Source organism: Antechinus flavipes, chromosome 4, assembly GCF_016432865.1.
Source record: "Antechinus flavipes isolate AdamAnt ecotype Samford, QLD, Australia chromosome 4, AdamAnt_v2, whole genome shotgun sequence".
NCBI lineage: Eukaryota > Metazoa > Chordata > Mammalia > Dasyuromorphia > Dasyuridae > Antechinus > Antechinus flavipes.
Window position 1 is genome coordinate 347,738,032 of NC_067401.1, and position 24,819 is coordinate 347,762,850.

At 35.4% G+C, this 24,819-nt stretch overlaps 1 protein-coding gene across 4 annotated transcripts in view; it reads left to right on the top strand.

The window, feature by feature from the left end:
* Positions 1-24,819, top strand: part of ZDHHC14 (zinc finger DHHC-type palmitoyltransferase 14) — a 317,691-nt gene that overhangs the window by 243,789 nt on the left and 49,083 nt on the right. For all 4 annotated transcript variants that reach the window (XM_051997999.1, XM_051998001.1, XM_051998002.1 and 1 more), the window contains exons 4-5: positions 18,735-18,872; positions 22,508-22,556. In XM_051997999.1, coding sequence (XP_051853959.1) covers positions 18,735-18,872; positions 22,508-22,556 — 187 coding nt within the window. The remainder of the gene's footprint in view (positions 1-18,734; positions 18,873-22,507; positions 22,557-24,819) is intronic.

A 24,819-nucleotide genomic window follows, 5' to 3' on the forward strand; every position in this document is an offset into this window, starting at 1 on the left:
CCTGGGATAATTAATAAGATTTTTGAAGACTGAAGTTAAACATATCTTGAAGTATTTCAGGCTGGTATTTTTCTTTCAACAAGAATTGTTTACTGTGCCTTAGTATTTGTGCTTGGTATGGTCTAGCTGGGTGGGATCAGGCAAAAAGAATCATCTTCATTTGTTGATTTTTCTCAGAAAAAAATATTGTGAGGACAATGTATAAGAAAGTATTTCAAAAAAATTTTTAAAGAACTCCTTCTGGAAGATATTTGCATTCTTCTCAAATTATAAAACCAAGTTATCTATGCCAATTTTGAGTTTAACAAATGCTCTCTTGGTAACCCTGTTTATGGGTTCCATAAAATAAGTGGAAATCGTAAGAAAGAAGGAATATGAGAAGTAACTTAACCTCTCATTGTCTTTATCTTTAAAGTGAAGGAATTGGACCAAATGACCCCCAAAGAGAGAGACATATTGAAAGAGGAACTAACATTTGTTTGGTTATTTTTAAGGATTTGTTTGCTAATTATGAAAAAGAAATTCGTGTTCTTCCTCTGACACAAACTAGGTTATGATCTGTATGGAAGTCCCATAACTTCTTAGTACTCTAGGCAGCTCTCCAAGACCCTATAGTTGCAGAAGGCTGGTTCCCTGTGCTAATGAAGTCATATGTCCAGTCTTGATCTTTATCCTTTATAAAAAAGCACTACGATTAACATATAAGATTTGGAAGGAAATGAGATAAAGGCAACTCCTTGGCAGAGACCTGAGTAGTGTGGAAGAATATAACATTTTGTTGGGTGTGAAGCTTCTGTTTTACTCAACTCCAAGGGAATCATAGAATCCAGAATGTTAGGAAAAGCTTGTGGTGAAGTAGAAAGAACATTGGCTCCAAAGTCAGAGGATCTGTCAGTCAATAAGTCAGTCAATAAACATTTATTACCTCATGTCAGATGAATGACCTTGTTGAAAATCACTTAACCTCCTCTCAGATCCCTTCCAGCTCAATCCTATCTGGCTACGAATTGGATCCAAGTATACAAATTGCACATCTGTGATTTCATCAACATTAGAGAACGCCTTTCATCAATAACAGGTTCAACCCATCAGTGACTTAGTAATAGTTATAGGGAATTGCTCAAAAAACATCAATACAATCCTGTGGTATTTAGAAGCAAATCTTTAAAAATCATATAGTCCAATAGTTCTCATACTTTTTGGTCTCAGAAGCCTTTTTATATGCTTAAAAATTATTCAGAATCTCAAAGAGATTTTGTTGATGTAGATTACATATATTGCTATTTTATTATTATTCATTATTATTGATATTAATAATAATAATAATAGTAAACATTTATATTAGAACTTAGTATGTGCTGGGCATTGTGCTAAGCATTTACAATTATTTTCTCATTTGATTCTCAGAAAAACCCTAAGAGATAGATGCTATTATTATCCATATTTAAAGTTGAGGAAACTGAGGCAGAGACAAGTTAAATGATTTGCCCAGGGTTAGACAGCTAGTAAGTATCTAAGATTGGATTTGACCTCAAATCTTTCTGATTCCAAACCCATTAAAAAAATTTTAATTTTTTAAAAATATATTTATTATTTCATTAAACTATAATAAACCTATTACATGTTTTAATAAAAAATAATTTCTTATTTTAAAAAACTATTTTCCAAAAGAAATTTAGTGAGAAGGGTGACATTGTTTTACTTATTTTTACAAGTTTCTTTAATGTCTGTCTTAATTGAAGACACCTGGACTCTCACATCAATCTGTGGCATCCTGTTATTTTGGTTGAAGTATAAGAAGAAAATATGGCTTCACACAGATATATAGTTGGAAAAGGAAATAGTGTTTTAATAGGTAAATTATATATTAGAACTATTTTGAAAATAATTTTGACCTTCCCTTTGATCCTGAGAAAGGATCTCAGGGAAGGGTCCTCTAATAGCACACTTTGAAAATAGTGATCTAGTCCATTTTATACTCAGTAGGAACTGTTCTCCATCTAATACCTTTAGCATAACATATTTCATATAAATATATGTAAATATGTTTGCATGTGTATAACCTATATAAGATTGTTTGCTGTCTTGAGGGAAGAGAGGAGAAGAAAAATTTGGAACTCAAAATCTTAGATAAAAAGAATGTTGAAAATAATTTTTACTTGTAATTGGAAAAATATTATTTACAAAAATTTTATATATGTATATAAATATATATGTTACCAAACAGGGATTGATATTGTTTAATAAAAGGACTATTATAATACTGTCATCTTCCCCTGCATTCTCCAGTGTGTCCTTTCTTAGTTTTACTTGGTATTTTTGTTATCTTAGACTCGCAGGGGTTCTCAAACTTTTAAAATAGGGGACCAGTTCACTGTCCTTCAGACTGTTGAAGGGCCGGACTATAATAAAAACAAAAACTTTGTTTTGTGGGCCTTTAAATAGAGAAACTTCATAGCCCTGGGTGAGGGGGATAATCGCCCTCAGCTGCTGCATCAGGCCCTCGGGCCGTAGTTTGAGGACCCCTGTTAGAGTATTCATTTGTTTACCACTGAGGAAAGCTGAGACCAGGCAGGGTGAAGCCTTTCATGCAGAGGTAGAGTATGCAAAATTGTTCTTTGCCCTTTTTGCTTCCTTCATCACCCCTTAATGTTTGTTGACAATACTATCGAAGGATAATTTCTTATTTAGTCATTTTTCAGTGGGGGTTTTCTTGGCAAAGATCCTGGAGTGATTTGCCATTTCTTCTCCATCTTATTTTACAGATGAGGAAACTGGGGCAAACACAGTTAAGCGATGTGACTAGGGTCACACAGCTAGGAAGTATAACCTCTTGGAGGCAGGAACTATTTCATCTACCTTTATATCTTTAACACCTAGTACAATGCATGGTACATGGAAGACACTTAATAAGTACATGTTGCTTGATTGATATTTAATGAACAGAATCTTTAATATTTTTAAACTAAGCTCTTTCTGGGAAAAAAAAAGGATTTTCTTTAATAAAGTTTCAAATAACTGTAGTATCCAAATCCCACTGAGGTTTTATGTGGTACATTTCCCATTGCTTTCTATTGAGAGGTAGCCAGAGTAACATTATATATCTTGTAATATTTTCTTGGTTTTGGTGAGCCTGAATTAACTTTCCAATCATATCCTAATGGAGTGGCAGCCTGTTTATTACATGACAAAAGTGATCATTTGTACCACCAAATGACATTTCTGTGCAAACCCATTGCCTACTAGTTCCTGATGTATGGTTTGGGTTTTTTTCGGTCTGATGAACTAGAAAAATTGCTACTTCTTCATTTTTGATCATGCTGAAACTTCACTGTGAGACAGGAAGCTTGCCATATGATTTTGTGAGGCTCTTGTAATACGACGCTTCATTCATGTTCAAATAACTAAGTACTTTTCAACCTCCTTCCGCACAAACATCACATTTCCAATAGCTCTCAATATCAGAATGTCTATCACATCATTTTCATCTTCAGTTTTCTACATTGTGCCACAGATTTCTCTGTAACCTCAAAGGAAAATATTCTTGAAAAATGTATTTCTTCAAAAACCTACATTTATTTTTAATGTCAATTGTTGCTGCAGTTTCCAGAAACTATGTTTAGAGTACATACAAACCTCAACCCAGCTTTCTGGAACCCCGGAGAATTCAGAATGACTCCAAAACAAAAGTGGAAATCCCAAGAAGATATCTATAGCAGTGAAGGAATAATCAGTAATAAGGAAGGCATTTGAGGAGAGCTGAATGTATGAAGGTTACCTGTGACATGTGGTAATCAGTGGTCTCCTTGGCAAAAGGAAGGACTCCTGCCAGTGGTTGGAAAGGTCTGTTTAAGGTCAGCCTTTCTGTAGTGTCAGAGAAGTACATGTGTGACCTCTGTATTCTGAAAAATAAGAAAAGGTGTAAAAAAGGAGAGAGAGAAAAGCTGTCAATGAGTGTTCTAGATTAGAAACAGCACAACATTGACAAAGGCAAATGGGAGCAGGGGAGGATAAGTAGGTGTTGTATTAGTAGCCAAAGTCAAAAGACAAAAGATGGGACAGCTCCACCATCTTCGGGAAGAGGAAAGCTATAAATATTTGCATAATTCACTTATCCAGAATGACCTATTCTCTAATGAGTCTAGATGAGAGAAATTTTGAAGGTGGATGATAGATCTGATTAATTTCACCTCCTTTCCTCCTAAGGGAAAAGCAAAAAGCAAAACAAAACACAAACTTCCATCCCTGTTTTTTTGGAAAGTTTTTGTTAGAGGGCTAATACTTCTGTTTTATTCATGCCCATTGGGAGAAGCCAAAAACTTCAATGAGAATATGTCAAAAATAAGATTATAGGAATAGAGAATCATAATCTGTCTTCCAAATCCAAATAAAATGCTCTTTCTGTCACATTATACAACAGCTAACAAAGAAAACAGCCAAATCCATGAGTACTCATTTTCACTGGCCAGTTCCCTTCTTTATTTGTTTAATTGCCTTGATTCCACACTGCTAGAAACAAGCAAGACAACTGGGAGTTTTTACAACCACTTATGGAGAAACATTCACCTCCACTTTCCTCTGGATGCTATAAGGGAATATAGACAGTTATTACACATGGATGGGACCCAGGATACACAAAGATAATCATGATAATATTGATTTGCTTACACTGAAAATATAGTCCAATTTACACAGTGCCTTACTACACTGGTGCAGAATGACTTTGACCAATCTCATAACACCAGCAGGTAAGTAAATTGTGTCCACACACATACACACACACATATTCACAGATGCCCTGCCCCCTCTTAGAATAAGCAGCTCCACATTGCTTCATCTCCCTCTCTGAGGAATTCTCATAAATGGGCCACTTTTTCTCTGCCTCCCTAAAAAAATTAGGCATGAGTTCTGTATCTATTTCTATTTCTCCTTCTGTGACTGTCTTTCTCTGCCTTTCTCTGCCTGTTTCTTTTTTTTTTTTCTTTTCCTCATTACTTAATCCCTTCACTAGCTCTGTGATTCTAGGCAAATCACTTTAAATTCTATTTGTCTCAGCTTCCTCAAATGTAAAATGTGAATGATAATAGTACTTACCTTGCAGGACTATATTGGATCCTAATTATCATTACTTTCCATTCTGCATTATCAAGAAGCATCTTTTAAATAATTTATTCTAGAGTTTTGTCAAGAATTGAAGTTAAAGTCACCATCTGATAATTTGAAGTCACCTTGCTTGTTTTGTAAATCAGGACTGTGTTTGCCTGTTTTTTGGTACTCACTTCTTCAGCACTTACCTTTGCAAATTCTTTCAGTATCCTGGTTGTAGATGGTATGGACCTGGTGACCTAAACTCCCTGAGGGCAGATAAATGTTCTCACTATTTCCTTTTCTTGAAAGATTGGATTAAATCACTTTTAGAGATCTTTCCCACTGTGTTATTTCTATTATTTTTTAATATTTTCTCTTACCTCCTGGCAATCTATAGATAGTGTTAGTAAACCATTGAGAACTGTAATTTTTCTGCGGCCAGAATCATGTATCTTCCTATCATGGCTAGGAAGCATATCTACCCCAAATGGTATCCTAAACAAAACCCTAGTGGCCCGGACCTAGTTACAGATCTTGCCCTTATTCCTCAAAATCCACTGTCATGGGGTTTTAATCTGCTACGAGACAAAAAAGAACTCCATCCCAGAGCAGAAACTATGGAATGCTGAATAGCCCTCTGATTTCTGTTTTGGATGATGTGGTATGATTTTGTTTTGTTTTTTAAATAAATATAGATCTATTTTCTAGACCATAGTGTCTCAATGAAGGGCTATTTTGCTTTGTAGCATAAACAATATCTATCTATAAATGTTTAAAAAGCAATTCCTATCCCTCAGGATGATGTGTGGTGTATACATATAACATTTTATAGTTTCAGATTGCTTTTACAGCCCCCCACTTAGTTGTGACCTGAAGTAGCTCTGTAAAAACACCAATTCCAGTGAATTCTCATTATAGTTTTTTTTAAACATTATTCCTCTATAGAACTATTTAATTGTGTGCCATAGTGGCATAATTAACTCGGACTCCTGGAAAAAATGGCTTTAGTTAAAGCAGCCATGTTTCTTACTTTGCATCATTTTACCCTGAGACATTCTTCATCTCTAGGTCCAGGTCAGCTTCTCCTGGGGTGAAGTGCTTTGGAAAAGCCATACCCCTCACAATGGGAAAATAACATCTGAGAAGATTGCCTTGCCTCCTCTTAGTACTTTCCAGCAGAAAACATTAGGAAGAAAAAGAACAAGAAAATGCATTAACTCATTCTGATTTGCCTAGAAAAGAGACATGTTTTATAAGATTGTGTTATTGCTTGCTGGATTTTACAGAAGTGGGTTTGACCTAAGAATCAAAAATTTGGAGGAGAAAGGAACTTCAGAAGTCAGTTGCCTTATTTTTTTTTTAATAGATGAAGATAGCATCTTCTTTCATAGGTCCTTGGTAGTTAATTTGGGTATTTAAAATAGTCAAAATGGCTTAGTCACTCAAAGGGGTTCTTAAACTTTCCAAGTTTAGTCTTTCCAATTTCATGTTTAGTACTCGATCCCCTATGCCACCTAGCTACTAAATTTTCCCTTTGACAATACTGTAGTTGGCTGGTTCTCCATTCTACTCTGGCCTTTTAGTTGTAGGATTTCAGCACAGTCTTAACCAAATAAAAAAGATTTGAGAAATAGCTTTAAAGACTCCTCTCTTTTTTCACTTAAAATATTTAGAAGAAAGTCCTGGCAATGGCTCAAGGGAGTATGACATCATCTTCCTTTCTTCCTTTTTTCTTCTTCCCCCCTTTCTCCTTTTCTTCCTTCCTCCCTCCCTCCCTTAATTCCTTCCTCCATCATTCTCTTCCTTCTTTCCCTCCCTTCCTTCCTAATTTCCTTCTTCCTCTCTTCTTCCCTTCCTTTTTTCCTTCCTTCCTTCTTTCCTCCCCTCTTCTCTTCCTTCCTCCTTCTTTCCTCCTTTTCTTCCTTCCTTCCTCCCTCACTCCGTCTCTCCCTTCCTTCCTTCCTCCATCATTCTTTTCCTTCCTTCTTTCCTTATTTCCTTCCTTCATAATTTCCTTCTTCCTCCCTTCTTCCCTTCCTTCTTTCCTTCCTTCCTTCTTTTCTTCCTTCTTTCTTTTCTCCTTTTCTTCCTTTCTTCTTTCCTTCCTTCTTTCCTTCCTTCTTTCCTTCCAGGAAGGTCTTTCCCTCCCAGACTGATTTTTTAACTACATAAAAGGGGCCATTATTTGCCTCTTTTCCTACCTAACATTAATCACTAAATGGACATTGCCTCAATCAAACTGAGACCTGGGAAAGACTCAGCTTAAAAAGCCTAAGCTCTTTCATTGCATTTGGGACCATCTCTAGTTATTCTGATCTATATCTGGCTGCTATTTCAGATGGCTCTGGAGGAGAAGGGGAGGCTGGTAACTTTTCACAGTACTTTTGCTAAGGCAATTGGGGTTAAATGACTTGGCCAGAGTCACACAGCTAGGATGTCACCTAGCTGTCTTACTTAAATTCAATTCACTTATAAGTCATAGCATCACCTTCCATGGCATGATTGTTTGCAAGAACAAAGGACAAAACAACAAATGAACTAGAGCTGGAAAAAGATGATCTTTTCCAAGAGTCTAAGTTTACAGAAAAAAAAAAAAAAAAACAAACTAGGATCCAGATAGTTATTTGTCCTGGGGTCACAGAACTAATTCTTGAGTTTGGTGAATTTAGTGTCTTCTGCAGGGTCAATGGATGCAGAATAAATGTTTGCAAAGCAGAAAGAGCAAAAAAGAAGGGAAAAAAAAGGAGATACTTAAACTCATTGAATAAAACTTCTTTCTCATGGAATTTTGTCTATTCAGTCTAATTTTCTCAGCTATCTCTAATTACAGTTTCTCTTTCTGATCCTCTTCTCATCCTCACCCCCTTAGGCAACTGGTAGCATAGCCGATAAAGGCCTGGGCCTGGATTCAGGAAGACCTGAGTATATATAGTAGTTGCTATATAAATACTTATTCGCCCCTGCTCCTTTTTTGAAAATCATATTCACTGTTTTCCAAGGCTCAAAGGTTCACTTAGATTAAGATAAATTAGATTAAAATTCTTTCCTAAGAATCTTATTTCTTGATTTGGTATAGTTAGAATTTATAAGGTTCATAGCTGCCATCTAGCCCAATCCTTCCTTTCAGTGGTAAAACTGAGTTCCAAAAAAAGTTGCAAGTTGCTCAAAGTAGCACAGGTGATCAAATAATAGACCCAAGATGCATTGTCAGCTCCTTGAATTTCAAATCCAACATTGTATTCTCTTTGCCATACTACTAGATGTAAACCAACTTATTTGACATGTTCCAGAAGATGGAGACCACTAAAAAAGCAAAAGTTGGAAGCTATAAGATAGAAAAATTTTGCCAACAAAACACAAGAAGATCTTGCTTCACAGAAAGCCCCCCTACATTCCTAGACAGATACCAAAAGAAGTTATCTTCGGCAATATTTGAAATTCCATTTCCAATGTCAAGCCCGAAGCTTGAAACTTGTTTTTGTCAAAAGTGGTTATACTGTTGTTATCATCACTTCCATGTCTACCTTTGAACCTCAGATCCAAGAGATCTGCAACAGCACGAATTCCTTTATGTTCAGGAATTGCTGTGATCAAAGAGTACAAATTTTTTTAATGTAAAAATCTTCCTATTTCACAGCTTTGAGAAACAGGGAAGTCTGGGTCACCCTATGAACAACCCATAAAACATTTTACTAATCTTTTTAAATAAAACATCAAAATCTTTTTTTCAATTTCTAGGGGGGAAAAAAGCAAATTCTAGGGGGAAAGAGAAAGGAACTTCCCAAGCAAAAAAAAGTTTTCTCTTTTTTTCTGAGAATTTACAGACATATGAATTAAATATAAACCCCCTTATTCTTTCTGTTACTATCTCGTAACATTTATTTACATAGCATGAATTTTCATCTCTTTATGATTTTCAGAAGTTTTTCACAATTAAGTGAAGCATAATGCAATTTTATTTATTCTGGGCAATGTCAGTTTCTTAATGACCTTTAATATGTTTAAATATTTGTTCCTTGCTTTTCTAATTTGCTAATGATGTAATCTTTTATATGTGAGTAAAGTATTCATTTGAAACTTATCTTCTATATGGTGCGAAGTATTGATCCAAATCTAAATGGGTTCATGGAGCATAAGGCTACTAGATATTTTGCTTCTCACAGTTAGTTGGGAGGGTGATAGAGTACCAGAGCTGCATTTAGGAAGGCTTAAGTTCAAACCTCCTCTCGGACACTAACTAGCTAGTTACTTAACCCTGTTTGCCTTAGTTTCCTAGTTTGTTAAAATGAACCCCAAATGAGGTCATAAAGAGTCAAAAATTATAGAATAATTTCATTTTGTGCAGTCAGGTGGTTCAGTCAAGAAAAAGTATCTAATGAAGAAAAAATCTTAAAAATGCAATCCTTTCATCTTGTCTTCTAGAGAGTAAAACATTTGTTCCCAATTTCAAAGGCAAGGCTAGTTTTGTTTATTTTTTATAATTAAATTTAAAATGTTTTCAGTTAACAAAAATGGATTTTTTTCTCTCCATTCCCTCTACTATTGAAAAAGCAAAATTCATGTATCCTATTATTTTAAAGTATTCCATACTCCATCATGGCTGTCTCATACCTATGCAAGTATAGTTTTTCCCCATTAGGAAATCACAACATTGTAGGTTTCTAATTTAACAATTAGTATCACTTTTGAATTTTTTAAAAAAGCCTTTCTTCTTCCCCCATAGAAATTATTCTTAAAGAATAGTGAATCAGATGAAGGGGTTTTATTAATAACAATAAGACCTCCTATGCTAATTTTTCTTCCTCAGTGGCAAGTCTTTTCCACTTTTGAGTCATTTAAAATGATACTTGAGTATCACCCCCCCCCCAGCGACTAAGGGGACATTGGTTAGAGCATTTGACTTAGAATCAGGGAGATCCTCAGGCTGGACATGTCAATTATCCTCTGCTCTGGTTTTCTCAACTGTAGCATCTTCCTCCTAGGATTGTAAAGACCAAATGAGATAATATTCGTTAAGTACCTTGACAACCTTAAAGTATTACATAAATTCTAGCTATTATTGTTGTTGTTATTGTATATTTGGGTATCACTATTCATAGTTGGAGTCTCTGCTTAAATAAAACAGTACATGGAAGAGCTGTGAACTGACTCAACCATTCTAGAGAACAATTCTGAACTATGCCCAAGGGGCTGTAAAACTAGGTTTACTTTTTCATCCAACAGTGCCATTACTGGGTCTGTATCCCAAAGAAATCACAAAAAAGGGGAAAGGACCCACTTGTGCAAAATGTTTGTACCAGCTCTTTTTTATAGTGCAAAGAATTGGAAACTGAGTGGATGCCCATCAATTGGGGTATATAAATTGTGGTATATGAAAGTAATGGAATATTATTGTTTTATAAGAAATGATGAGCAGGCTGATTTTAGAAAAGCATGGAAAGATTTATACAAACTGATGCTGAGTGAAGTAAGCTGAACCAGGCAAACATTATACACAGAAACAGCAAGATTGTGTGATGTTCAGCTATGATAGATTTGGTTCTTCTCAGCAATTTAGTGATTCAAGGCAATTCCAATAAAATGTGAATGTCATAAGCAATCAGAGAGACAACTATAGAGACTGAATGCAGATCAGAGAATACTATTTTCACCTTTTTTTCTCATGCTTATCCCCTTTTCTGATTTCTCTTTCAACATGACTCACATGGAAATATGTAAAAATTGAATGTACATGTATAACCTAAAAAATTAAGTTAAATTTTTAAAAATTAGATAAAACAATGCACATTGTACATATCCATATCTCTGCAAAAGGAGTGAGCGACCAAACCCCAAAATGTAGAAATCATGATCAATCAGATGAATAGCTCAAACTGTCTTTTTCAGATTGTATCTTTCAGATACTTTATTGAGAAGTAATTTTACCTGGACAACTTCTTATAAGCCCAAACAATATCTACAAAGGATCTTTATGAAGGTGTCAGTAGTCATCTTGTTCTGGTGATCATGATAGTCAAAGATCATTTCTTCTTTTTCTAGGAAAAATGTAAAGTTTTATTTGATCCCCTTCTTCTCTACCTTCTGTTTTCCCTGACTTCCTTCAAGTCTTAAATCCCACCTTCTAAAAAAAGCCTTTCCTAATCCCCTTTAATGCTAAGGTCCTTTTTGGGACTGCCATTGCCACAGTTGGCTCGGCTCGCATCGCTCTCTCTTAGCTGATTTGTTTCTCTTCTTCTTTTTGCTTTTGCTGCTTTCGACAACTTTTTCTGTTTGTTAAGTGTCTGAGGCTGGATTTGAACTCAGGTCCTCTTGACTTCAAGGCTGGTGCTCTATCCACTGAGCCATCTCCTCCCCTTTTTTTTTTTTTTTTCACACTTTGTTATTTATAATATTTTGTCATCTGAAATACATTTAGGGATTTTAAGAAATCAAATAGCATTTCTTCATAATCATAATTCCTTGCTTTTAAGTGATACTTTTAGTTACAAATTGCACTTACTTCTATTATACTGTTTTTGTGTCATACAACTCTTATGAAGTAGGTAATATTCTAGTAACCATTTTATAAACTGGAAAACAGAGCGAGAAAGGTTCAATAATTTTCCCCAAAGTCACACAGTTTAGTAGAATAAGATGTTATAAGAATTAAATTATGAATAACCCCTTTCCCAGCTCAAACTTTCCTATTGAGTCAACAAATCAGCTAAGAGAGAGCGATGCGAGCCGGAGCCAACCGTGGCAATGGCAGTCCCAAAAGTCTCTCCTCCCCTTCCTTTTCCACTCCCCTGCCTCCACCCACCAAAATCGTCATTTCCTATACAACACATCAGGACTTGCACAAAGAGTGGGTGGGGGCCATTCTTTCTCCAAGCTTATATATTAATAGAGTATGGTCCAATTACTATTTAGCCTCATGTGCTTGGGACCTCAGTGCATCAACTCAAGCCTCAGCCCATTACAGGTCCTCCTTCTTTTGATTATCTCCACTTAATCCTGTCTATGTGTTATTTGTACGTAATGGTTTGCGTGTTGGCATTAGACATTAGTCCCATTAGACTAGGAAGCTTCATGAGGGCCGGAATTATCTTTTGCCTTTCTTTGTATCCCACCTCCTAGAATAGTACCTAACACAGAGTAGACACTTGTAGTTTATTGAACGACTATTCTGTAGGCCTAAAATAGCTTGATTTGTGTTGGCAACTTCTGTGGGGCAAGGACTGTCATGAAGTAAAACTTTGATGGCAATGATTTATGTCCTTGGCCTTCCCCTTTGTTTTCTCCCATGCTCTCAAAAAAATAAAATTTTAAAAACATTACAGAACATATGTACAAGTCACCTTGTCTTGATCCAAATCTGAACATTTCTAGGATATCCCTACCAATTCACAAGACATATTGTCTATATTGGAAACTATCAAAGGTCAAGTGAACTAACACCATGACTGAAAACAGCCCATTTCTGGGTTATTTCAAGACTTTGATCCAGGAAATTAGGAGTCGGGAAGATGAGATGGTGTGAGAGGGCTCTTTGACATCCTCCTATATGTAAATGCGTGGTGAGAATGATGAGGGACAAGTGTTGTTATTGCCAGGTTTGTAATACTAACTCAGACCAACAGAAACAGGTTAGCCTTCTACCTTCACATGTTAAATCTGGGGAACCAGTTCTGAACAGATCTGATCTCCAAGGAACATTCCTGCAATCTCTCTATAGATTATATATCATAAGATCACAATTAAAGGTAGAAACATACAGATTATCCAGTTCAACAATCCCCTACCACCAATTTTTGAAATTAAGAAGCTGAAATTATATGTCATAGTACCGCCTATAATCTGATCTATCAAAGGGACTGAAACTGGCAGTTCTCTTGAGCTCAGTAGTTCTAACCTACAGTGCAGTATGTCAATAGAGTGAACTCTCACAAATGGGTGAGCTACCCTAAGGACGGGGTCAACTAGCCCAGATCAAAAACAAAACAAGTCAAAGCTCTTGTGTTGGTCAGTAAATCCCTCTACCTCTAACCCAGGCAAGTCTTTGAATTTCAAAAGTTCAGAAAATGAGTCTCATTGAAATAAAGTAATTCACCCACAATTTGTAATTATATAACCAAGATTAAAATCTATGTTGTCAACTTCCAGATCCACTTTTCTCTTCTTTACATTATTCTATCTCTAATATTGCCATATTATATAGTTCCTTGTATGTCCAAGGACCTTTGATTTTTAAAGGAAGTAGAGAATATAGTGGTTTAACCTAAAAACCCCAGTCTTCTCTACTGAGAACCTGGCTAAACAGCCAATTCTTTTTATTGCTAGTACTGAAACTATTTCACTACTACATCTTCTGGGTCCAGGCCTAGTATATTTCATCCTATAAACTGATTCCATAAGAAAATTTTTCTATATAGCCTAGTCAAATTGGTAATAGTGGAAATGACTGACAGCAATGAAATCAGTCTTTTATAGATTCCCAATTAAAAAAAACACACACAAAAATCCTCACTTTTAGTGTCACCAGCTCATTCTGGTTCCTATTTGATCTTTGAAACTGACCACCTTTCTCAAAACCTTCACAACTGATGGCCACATTGACCCAGCAATCATTGGCTCAGTTGCCCATGCCAAATATGATGAGTACCAATATGTCTTTAGTTTTATTAAAACTGATCCGCAACTTTTCCAATGCACTCGCGATTGTGTCACTGATTTAGTCCCAAGATTCCCATCCTCATTCATCCTGAGGCCCGAGATCCAGCTGCCTCTCACTCTTGATAGGGCATTGGTGATGTTTTTAAAAACTATCTGTCCATGATTACATGAAGGAACTAGTGACACTGAATAGGATTTTAGATCTCCAAGTCAAGAAGTCTTGACTTTAAATCTTAACTCAGATACTTACTAGCTGTGTGACTAGTCAAATCACAATCTCTCTGAGTCTCAATGTATTCATTGATAAATTATTATCATTATTGCAATTTATCATTCAGTTGGACAATCTCCCTCATAAACATGCTTAAGAGCTCCTAAGATACAATAATCGCTTGCAGGGATAATAGAGTGTTTATTTGCTTGTTTGGCAACTAGGTGGTATAGTGTAGTGGATAAAGCATCGGACTTAGAATAAATGGGAATAATAGCACAAACTTAAAGTGCTCCAAAGTTCAAATGACATAATGTATTTAAGAGCTAATAATGGTAACCTACATTTATATGTTGTTGTTATTGTTATTCTTTAATTATAATTGTTATCACATCGTTAATACAATCATAATCGGAGAACTGTATCATTTCTCCGCATCGCTGATCTCTTGAGTCACCATTCTATATAATATACAATGGTACAGGTACCATTTTATATAGAGCTGGACATCTACATAATATATCTTCTGAATCTAAGCAGCCATAACAAAAGGAAAGAGTGTCTCAGACCACTTCAGTCATGCCCTTTTTGTTCACTTTGTAATACACACAAATGCATCCCAGCATTTTTTTTTTTTGCCATTGTTTTTCAGATTCCATTGGATCATAGTAGGGTGATGACATTTTAATTTACTCACAAGTTTACACATACCTGAACTAATCTGTTCAGTCTAGACCTATTTTCACAAACACAACTTCTATGTGCAATGAGAAAAATAATCAATTTTATAATATGGAAAATAGAATTTCTTGGACTCTTGTCAGTTAACAGAAAAGATGGAAACTCAGAAAGTGGATGTGGTTCTTTCATGAAAGACTCCTAAGAATTGTGGGTTATTATTAGAATCCATCATTCAACCCTGACAGTCTCCTTCACATGCTTAAGAACTCTTAAGATACAATAATAACTTGTAGGGGTAATTGGGTATTTATTTGTTTGTTTGATAACAACTAAGTGGTATAGTGTAATGGATAGAGCACTGGTCTTAGAATCAAAAAGACCTGAGTTCAAATTTGGCTTCAGATGTTTATTAGCTATGTGATACCAGGCAAACCATTAATCCCTGTCTGTTTCCATTTTTTCATCTGTTATCTAAGGATAATAATAGCATACCTCCTAAGATTATTGTAAGGATCAAATAAGATAATATTTGTAAAGCACTTTGCATACTTCAAAGCCCTCTTTGAATGCTAGCTATCATTACTAGCTATTACTTGTTATGAAGCCAGATGTTAGAGCAGATGAAGCAAATAAAAAGGGACAAAATGAAGACGAGAATAAAAGATGTTGATCAAATAAGGCATGAAGGAGATAGAAGAGAAACTTAGGTGGGAAATGAATCTGGGGTTTGGGAAGAAAAGTTATAATAAGAAGGATGGGGAAGATAACCTAGGTCAGCAACATTCAAGAATAGAAACAATGAAAACATCTGAAAATTAGCCAGAAAGAAGAGCTGATGAGACAGAAATGTCATTATGTCAAGAGATGAGGGATTCAAGAGCAGAGAAAAGAGGCTTATTGAAATAGCTCACCATAGAGTTAATATTGTGAATGGAGAGGAAAGAAGCCAGAGGAAGTGGGAAGAACTGGAAGGACAGAGGTAAATCAGAGGCTCAAAGATGGTAATCTCAAAGATTGTAATAAATTGAAGAGCAGGTTCAGCTGTCAGGGTGTGGAAACAATTAAGAGATTGCCCTCAGATGCGAATTTCCAAGTTTAAGATTGAGGAACTATAGTAGGTTTGAGTGATGGGAATGTCTAAAGTATGAATGACTGAAGCTAGTGGATGGATTCCTTAGAGTTGAGAAGGTTAATGAATTGTTAAAGGAGTCATCAATGTGATCTTTGGAGTCATCAACAATGGTAGTAGAAGATGAGGTAGAAAGGAAATCAATCATCCAGGTATCTAAGTCATTGAGATAGGTGGGGGAGCACTATGGAAGGGAATGTCTTGCAGCAATAAGCATCAAGAGAAGTTGGTATAATAGGATGCCATGAACATCAATGGGGTGATATTTTTGAGTGAGAACCAAGCAAAAATGTGGAATTGGGAAGAGGAAGCAAGAAGTGTAGTTTCTTCTCCCTATCAGTTGTAGCAATTTCTAAATATTGTAGGGACAATAGGGAAGTGTTGGGATACATAGGCAAAATAGTCTTTAGAAGGAAGTTCCTGTTCAACCAGGGCTGTAGGGAACTCTTGCTTAGAGGTGGACATAGATTTCATTAACTCTTACAATGTGGTCTAAAACTTTTTGGGGAAGTTATCAGAGGCAATAGAATTAGAGTCTGACGTTTGAACACACAAAATGTCTGGTGAAACCAAAATTCCAGACAATTGAAGATAAAGTGTGCTTCCTGTTTCTTGAGAAAGGGATGATGAATTCAAAATGCAGAATGAAAGTCCTTTGGAGACAGTCCAAGGGTATTTACTTGATTATGGATATTTATTAGGAAGGTTTATTCTTTTTTTTATTCTTCTTTTGTCCAAATGATGGAGGGGAGGAGGAGAGAGAGAAAAAAATAAATGCCTATTCATTGGGGGAAAAAAATTAAATTTAATATTTAAAATAGCCTGGTGATAAAGTAGAAGAGGCTGTGTGGAGTACAAGGCATGGCTAGTGGTTTTGTTTTCTTCTCTTAAGTTTTCATTTTGGTAAGTGTGAGTCATTTCCATGTTTTTGTGTTTATTTAAGATCATGGCTTATGGCCTCCTAGAACCTAGATACAGCAAACACTAGAACAGAGAGAAGGCATAATGGTCAATCTGTATTTCAAGTTCAGTCTGGAGCCACCCATTCATTTGTTCTGGCTAATTTTTCAACTTCTTTCTCCTACTCCAGGGGATTCCAAGTCAAGGGAATCCCTCACCCCTTGACATAATGAGTTTTCTGTCTTACCAGCTCTTCTTTCTGGCTAACTGTCAGATGTTTTCATTGTTTCTATTCTTGAATGTTGCTGAAGAAACCACACCAATTGAAGCTACTATAAATTTATGCTACCTGACTGCTGTATGACAATATTTGGATTTTTTTTCTGTTGTTCCCATTCTTCTGTTATAGAAGCTGTCTATGTTATTAGCTGGGGTGGGGAAGTAAGGTCCGTTTCTAAAAGGCTTGAAAGGAGCCACCATCATTTGAGATAGCAGCAAAGAGCATAGCAATCTCAAAGGAAAGTCAGATATCAGTTAATTCCATGAGGAAGAAATAGTATGAGGGGAAAGTGTATAATAAATAAGAGTTTGTTCACAATAAATTGGTGGTTCCGAAGGCCACAGTGAAAGGAACGAGGAAGATGAGGTCTGAGGAAGTATAAGGTTGAGCTAAGGGAAAGTCAGTAGAAAGGCAAATGGAAAAGTATCAGGGAAATGGGGCTTACACCAAGAGCACTGGGGGGGGGGGGGGTTATAGCAGTGATCAGGAGATCAAAAGGTTAAAACCCAAGTTGCAGGAACTTGGGAACCATAGGTAAGAGTTACTTGATTTATTCTTAATTTTCCTGGTAATGTTCTAATTATTATAATTCAAACACAGGCATTCCCTTTAATGTTGCATGTATAGATATAGATAACATATATGACCCTTTCTTGGATATGATTATAAAGTAATGAGACTGGTTTTCCTGTGGCTCATAACATTATTTCTATATAGTGATGTCTCACATAGACATATATATGTATGTGAGTGTGTGTATTTGTATGCATATATATATATATACATATATATTTATTTATATGAAGATAGAATGGGGTACTGAACTTGGGGGAAAAAAACATAAAAAAGAGATGTCATATGTCTAACGTTTTTCCTTCCCACCCACAGTGCAAGCTTCCGAAATGTGAGTGGGTGTGTTGCAATATCACTTTGAATAGATCAGCTGAATAGTAGAGAAAAGAAAAACACTTTGTCATTACTTGGAGAGGAAAAAATAAATCATAAATGCATCAAAGATTTCACTTTAAATTCTCATAGTGACAAGAAACCTTACACTTACTTTTAAAAACCCAAGACTATTAGGGATATGGAACAGATTGGGATTCTAGATACTTATATTTTGAAGAAGGCCATTCACCATTGATCAAGAAGAAAGATTTTTGGGGAAGGAACTACAAAGCTGGAGTGGGGAAAAAATAATGGGATAAGAAAGAAAAAGCATAGATTGAATACTATTTTCTTTTTTTACCCCCAGGCATCCCAATTATACTCTTTGTCCCAGAATTCCCTAGTCTTAGTGTCTATCCACCATGAAACTGAGGAATTCCCATATAGACTACAATTGCCCATCTATGGAACAGTAATAACACAGTGAATAATAATCTACACCTTGGGAAGGAATACCCACATTGATATGACCCTATATCCATTTGAGTATTGTCAATAGAAAGAAGATCCTTAAGTCAAAGTTAATATGTAAAAGCAAAGAAACCTTATTTTTTCAACCACAAGGGTGATTTTAAAAATCCTATTAACATTTCTAAAGTGGCAGTGTGATAAAAAGGAATATCTTCTTTTAAAATCATCTCAATCATGCATTTAAATTTAGATGAAAGGGTAATGTTGCTCTTGAAATTTCATGAAGCTAAATACGTCTCTAAAAGATTAGTTTACAAATACCTATGAAGTCATCATTTTGGTATATTGTTTAAAGGTTTGGTGTATTTTTTTTCTCAAGTAAAGAGACATTTTATTAATTGATTTCCATATTTTTTTTCTGCCTTTCATTTCAGAACGGTTTGATCATCACTGTCCCTGGGTAGGCAACTGTGTGGGGAAAAGAAACTACAGATTTTTTTATATGTTTATTTTATCTCTGTCTTTTCTGACAGTCTTTATATTTGCATTCGTTATCACCCACGTCATTCTTCGTAAGTATGCTGGCAAAATCAGATTATGTATGTAGTCATTTGCTTGACTTTGGTTTTTGGATTTCTTTGACTTTGATTTACTATTTTGATCATCCAGGATTCTCTTTTTCTTTTTTTCCCTTCCTTCCCTTCTCCTTTTCCTCAGTTCTCATCTTCCCCCCTCCCTCTTGTTTTTTTTTTCTTCACCTTTCCTTTTTTTTTCTTTCCTTTCCTCCCTCTTCCCTATTGCCCTCCCCAGTCCTACCAAGAATAGTATCCAATTAGTGACCAGTTCAGTCTTTCCTTTACAGAGGTTGTTTTCTTGGTACACTGACATAATTTTCATCTTTCAAACCCCAAAGATATTATGTTGCCTCATCTTCTCTTCTTGTGGGTAGTTCATTTAAGTTAAAACCCCACACTTGACCCCTAAGGCTTCAAATATTGATAGTTTCGTTGAGCTAGACTTTTTCTGGGGGTTCCCTAAAACAAGAGTATATTGTATATGACTGGCCTGGAATTCTTGGGTAATTTTAACTTCTTTCCCTTTCTTTTTATATCTCCTTTCTCCTTTCAAATTTAGTTTGTTTAAATAAATACGACTTCACTGCCATATGCAAGAGTTTGTCATAAAAATGTTCAGATTTCAAAGAGATATTTGAACAATTTATTGTCTAGTGAATAAAGTAACTGTGAGAAAAAAACACTCTTAAGAAGCACTTACCTAACTTACTTAAGAATGTTGATTCAAATAATTTTAAACTGATTTTGCTGAGATGAAGATATTTATTCTCTCCCTGCTAACCCTGAGTTCTCATTCTGAAGATCACTAAGAATTTCTTTTGTCCCATCTTCTTACTCTTCCCTTTGTCAGGTAGTGATGAGAAGGGAGTTAATTGGCTTTGGGCTATAAATTTAAGCCTTTAAAGCTCCATTAGGGTTCCATTAGCAACATTAAAAGACTAACATTATTTCTTATCCACATTCCTGAAGTGTAACCACCCATTAGAAGGTATAGAGCATCTTACTGGCATGCTTCCGGAGGTATCTGAAAATAGGCTTCCTCTTCTTTCATCGTAGCAGCTTTAAAACCTCAAATGGAGTTGTTAATGCCAAAGTAAGGCATCTAAGTTTTTCTCCTGCCCTTTTTTTCATTGGGGGAGAGTAATAGGGGAATGGAAAGGATCAGAAAAAAAAAAGCTATTTCTTAGATATTATTAATATTTAAATATTACAGTAAATGGAATGCTCCAAATTTTAAAATGCATTTCAAATAATAGTAACAATATTCTGGAACTAAGATCCTTTCCTCTGAATTGGAAACAGACTGGTTTGGAGCAAACTAAGTACATGAAAACCATTGTGCAGTCATTTACACTTGATGGGTATTCTTGAAGAAACTTAAGATCCAATTTGGAAGCCTTCTCTAAATTATTCAGCTCCTTCAAATAATGTAAACTATAGTTCCCCATGGCCACCTTTCTTGCATGTTATAAGAGTTAAAGAATAGTAAGTGCCACACAGAGCAACAAAGAGTAATGAAGGGAAAACCAAGAGTATCCCTTAGTATTTTCAGAAGAAATAACTACCCAACACAAGAAGGGAAAAGTACACTAGCGAAATGCACTGATGCTAAATCAGTATGATACTTTTAAACACTCCAAAGTGCTTTCATATCTATCTCATGGTATTTAATGGGTTGACTCAATATTTTTAAAAGATTATTTACAGAGATACAAATTGTTCCCTTTAATTTTCTGTGCATGTATCCCTCTCTCTCCACTACTTCCTAATATCTCATTCTCTTCTCTCTCTCTCTCTCTCTCTCTTTCTCTCTCTCACACCCACACACATTAAAAACATGCATTCTCAAGTGGGAAGTTACAACCTAATCTTTGTTGGCAATTTGGGTTATGATATACAAAGATCTCCAAGTGAAAATTCTTAGTTCATTTTCCTCAAATTTACCTCACTTATCAGCAGCCTTTTTTTGCTTTTTTGCAACACTGATTGTTCATCAATCTTCTCATGGACAATTTTTTTTTAATCATAATATTTTCTTAGACAAAAAAAAATTAAAATCATTTTCTTCCTTTGCACATACCAAAGAAATAAAGAAAAACAGACCAACTCCATCTTTTTTACCATGTGGTCCTTAGAGAGAAGGGAGAATTTCTTCATATGATTACTATTTTCATCTCCAAATTCAGAAAACATTGGTCAGGGCCAAAATCTGCTTGATAAGCTATTATCTATGCCCACAGCATAAGAAAGGCAAGAGAGAAAGTCAAAGGAAAGGAAAAGAAAGAATATTGTTATCTTAAAAGCATAGGTTATGCACAAAGGACATAAGTTTTGAAAGCCACAATTTTAGATTTCTAAATAGAGAGATGAAAGTTTTAGAAAAATGACTTCATTTATTTTCAGTAAGGTAAGGTTAAGAAATAACATTTTAGTGTCCTATCTTCCTTAAGACTTAAGCTTCTATTGGTTTTTGACTATTAGGGGTTTGCATAAGAGCAAAGAAATAGAGCTTTATTTATCCCTGCTGGTCATGGGAATTGAGGCACTTTAAATATCAATTTTTCCATTGTTTGTTTCTTACACAATTCCTCACATCATTTCCTATCAACTCCCATCCATCTTCAATGCTACTCTGCTTCACAAAGGTGTAGGATAGATACAGGGAAGACGAATAAATTGTGAATTAGTTGGAGAGGATGCAACTTTTCAGGTAGTTCCAGAATAAACTTTAGAACTGGAAAAGCAAGCCATCAATCGGTAGCTGTCCTCTTACCTAAAATGACAAAAATTACTACACTCATTTCAAATGGTATCTCTTGATAGCCCAGCTCCTTTAACACAACTAGATTTCAGGGGAAGCCACATCTAGTAGAACATAATGATGACAGATAATAGTCAAAAGCCTGAAGTAACCTAAGTAGCTAATAACGTCAATGGTGCTTCTGCCCCTCTGGCAGCAACTTGTAAAAGAGATTCCACTCTATAAGCATCTTTTTCCAAAGCAAAATAACATGTCATTGCATAAATCATAAAAACAATGTCCTGTGACCAAAGAAAATTTTACTCAGGCCTTTAAAGAAATGTGTTTTCTTTCTTTGATAACTCATTTTAAATGTATTAAATCTAAAGGAACTAAGTTATAAATCCAGAATTTGTGATTTTGTTTATGCTGGGTGCAAAAATCTTTTATAATGGAGCCCATTTTTACAGGACTTTCAGGTTCAAAAGTTAACAGATTTTGAGAAAACAGCCTTTCATGACAGAAGGAAAAAAATAGTATATGGTGTTTTGTTTTCATATTAAAATGAAGAAGAAAACAAAGGCGTAATCAGAACTGTAATTGATGGGGAAGTATGCAGACATCCATCTGCTCTGGCTCAGAAAATATCTTGCAGATGTTAGGTCTGATTATGAGTCTTGCTATATTCTTGTTCAATAGCTTTAGCCGAATCTCAGTCTTCTACAAGTAAGCTGCCTGCTGTAGCACTTACAGAATAGAATTATTTAATTGATTTTTAGACACCTACCATTTTCATGCAGATGTAAGCTCACACAGCATGAACTGCACTTTATTTGGGGAAAAAAAAATAACAACATTGCTTTGATGTTAAATCTTGATTTCATTTCCACAGGTTCCCAGCAAACAGGTTTTCTAAATGCTCTCAAGGACAGTCCTGCAAGATATCCTTTCCATTTGATTTCTGCTTGCATTCATTTTGAAGATGATAATATGTGGTGTGGGGATTATGATTCCTTGATTCATTTTATTTCTTTCTGCTCCATCCCTGGTTTCAGTTCCAAAAGATGTAACACTCTAAGATTCTCTGTGGCGCAGGAAACCTCCCTTAGCTAGAGACTATGCAGCTAGTATCCCCTGAAATCATCTTTGGACTGATGAAATAACATACTTGACTTTTCCATTCTAAATTACGAATGATATTGCCATGAGCCAAGTAGGAAAAACAACCACTTGGATTGTAGTTTGAGCAAAAAAAAAGTAAGGTTAAGGATTCTACTTCTTGCATTTTGATCAGGCAAGGTATCTGTCCACCATACATTGCCTTCCCACTGTGGGAATGTAATCCTTCGGTAAACTGGAAATCAATTGAACACAGAATGCAGACAGGTCTGATTCCTCTTGAGGGCAGGAGAGAAAAGTGAACTGTGAGTCAGTGTGTGATGAATAAGAGTCACTGAAGACCTATATACTAGCCCTTGCTCTGTCCCTACTTACTGTAGATGTTGGAAAAGTCACAGCCTTTCTGAGCTTCTTCTGAAAGGAGGAAATAAGTCTAATCAATGAAATAAGCATTTATCAAATCATGACTCTGTGCCAGGTATCATGTTGGGCACTGGGAATACAAAGAAAAGCAAAAATAGGTATAATGCATCACTCTCCGCTACCCACCTCTCGAGTTTTCTCAAATGAGATAATAAAGAGAAAGGGAGTTTTCTAAACTACATCAATACTACGTAAATATAGATTATCCTCTCATCTTTATTATTAGTGTGGCATTTAAAGGTAACAGTGACTTTTTGCCTATATGGGTAAGTGAAGAACCAGATCATTGTTTGATCTGCATTCCATGAAAACAGTTCATATTCACTGTCATTTGGACCTACGTGGATACTATCTTCACCCTCTGAAAACTACTCTAGCAAACCCAACAGACCCCTCATGTGCTGAGCAAATAATGATCTAAGGAAGACAATTTGACAGGTACAGTAATTTTCATTTCTTGAAAAGAAAGAACAAATCCAAATCAGGAAGGGATAAGTTTTAGAATCTAGATCCAGTCCAGCTCTATAATTCTCCCTTCTTTCTTTTTCATGAAACTAGTTGATTTGGACTTGAACTCTTCATTTTTTTCTCTTAAAAATGATTGTTATCAGAGCAACTACCTTGATGTAGTAGATAGAGCCTGAAGTCAGCAGAGCCTGAGTTCAAATCTGATTTTAAGACACTTACTACTTTCTGGCTGAGTGACCCTGGGCTAGTCACTTAACCCCAATTGTCTCAGCCAAAAAAAAAAAAAAAAAGATTGTTATCTTATAATGGATAGTTTAAAAAAATAAAATAACTTAATATGTTTATGGGGAAGTAATATCATATAATGAATAGATAAAGATATTCTTGAAGTCAGGAAGACTTGCATTCCAGGTCCTTCTCTTAACAGATTGACTGTGTAACCCTGGCAAGTATTTTAGCTTTTCAACATTCTAGGTGACTCCCTAAAATTATTAATTCCAGAGAAGGTGCTGCTTTATTAGTAAAGGGAATTTACTCATCTGGGAATTCTTTCTATCAATGAAATCACAAGTATATTCCCTCTGTCTAGTTTAATGTTGAATAATATAGCAACAAAATAAAGACTGACCCATGTTCTTAGGACCTAAACAAGAAATTAGTATAAATCTAAAAAGATTCTGATAATAGGCCTAAAAGGCATATAGTTTTTCTTTTCTAGTCAATTTTCATTTTGTTTTTATATTGCTCTGTACTAGAAACTAGGGGAGAAATCACATATAGTAATTTATGGGAATTGGGGAATTGGAAAATAAATTCTTACTTAAGGAATGTCAGAACTACAAAGATCACCTTACTCAGAGACTGATAACTTTTTGTAATTTCCCCTTTTAACAGCATGGTAAAGTCTATAGATCCTTCTCACAAAGTTTCTAAATTCATAAAAGACAAAGAATTTTAAAGGAACCCAATTGTATTGAAATAATTATCCAAAAAAAAATTTTTTTTTTTTGGTTTGAAGATCCCAGGTTAAAAATATTTGATCTAGTCCAACCTCCTTGTTTTAGAGATAATGAGTGAAAGAATGGACCCATACAACTAACTTGTGAGGCAGCTAGTGAAGTAGTCATTAGAGTGTTAGGTTTGGACTTGGGAATATCAGAGTTGAAATCTTATCTTAGTACCTTATTAAATGGG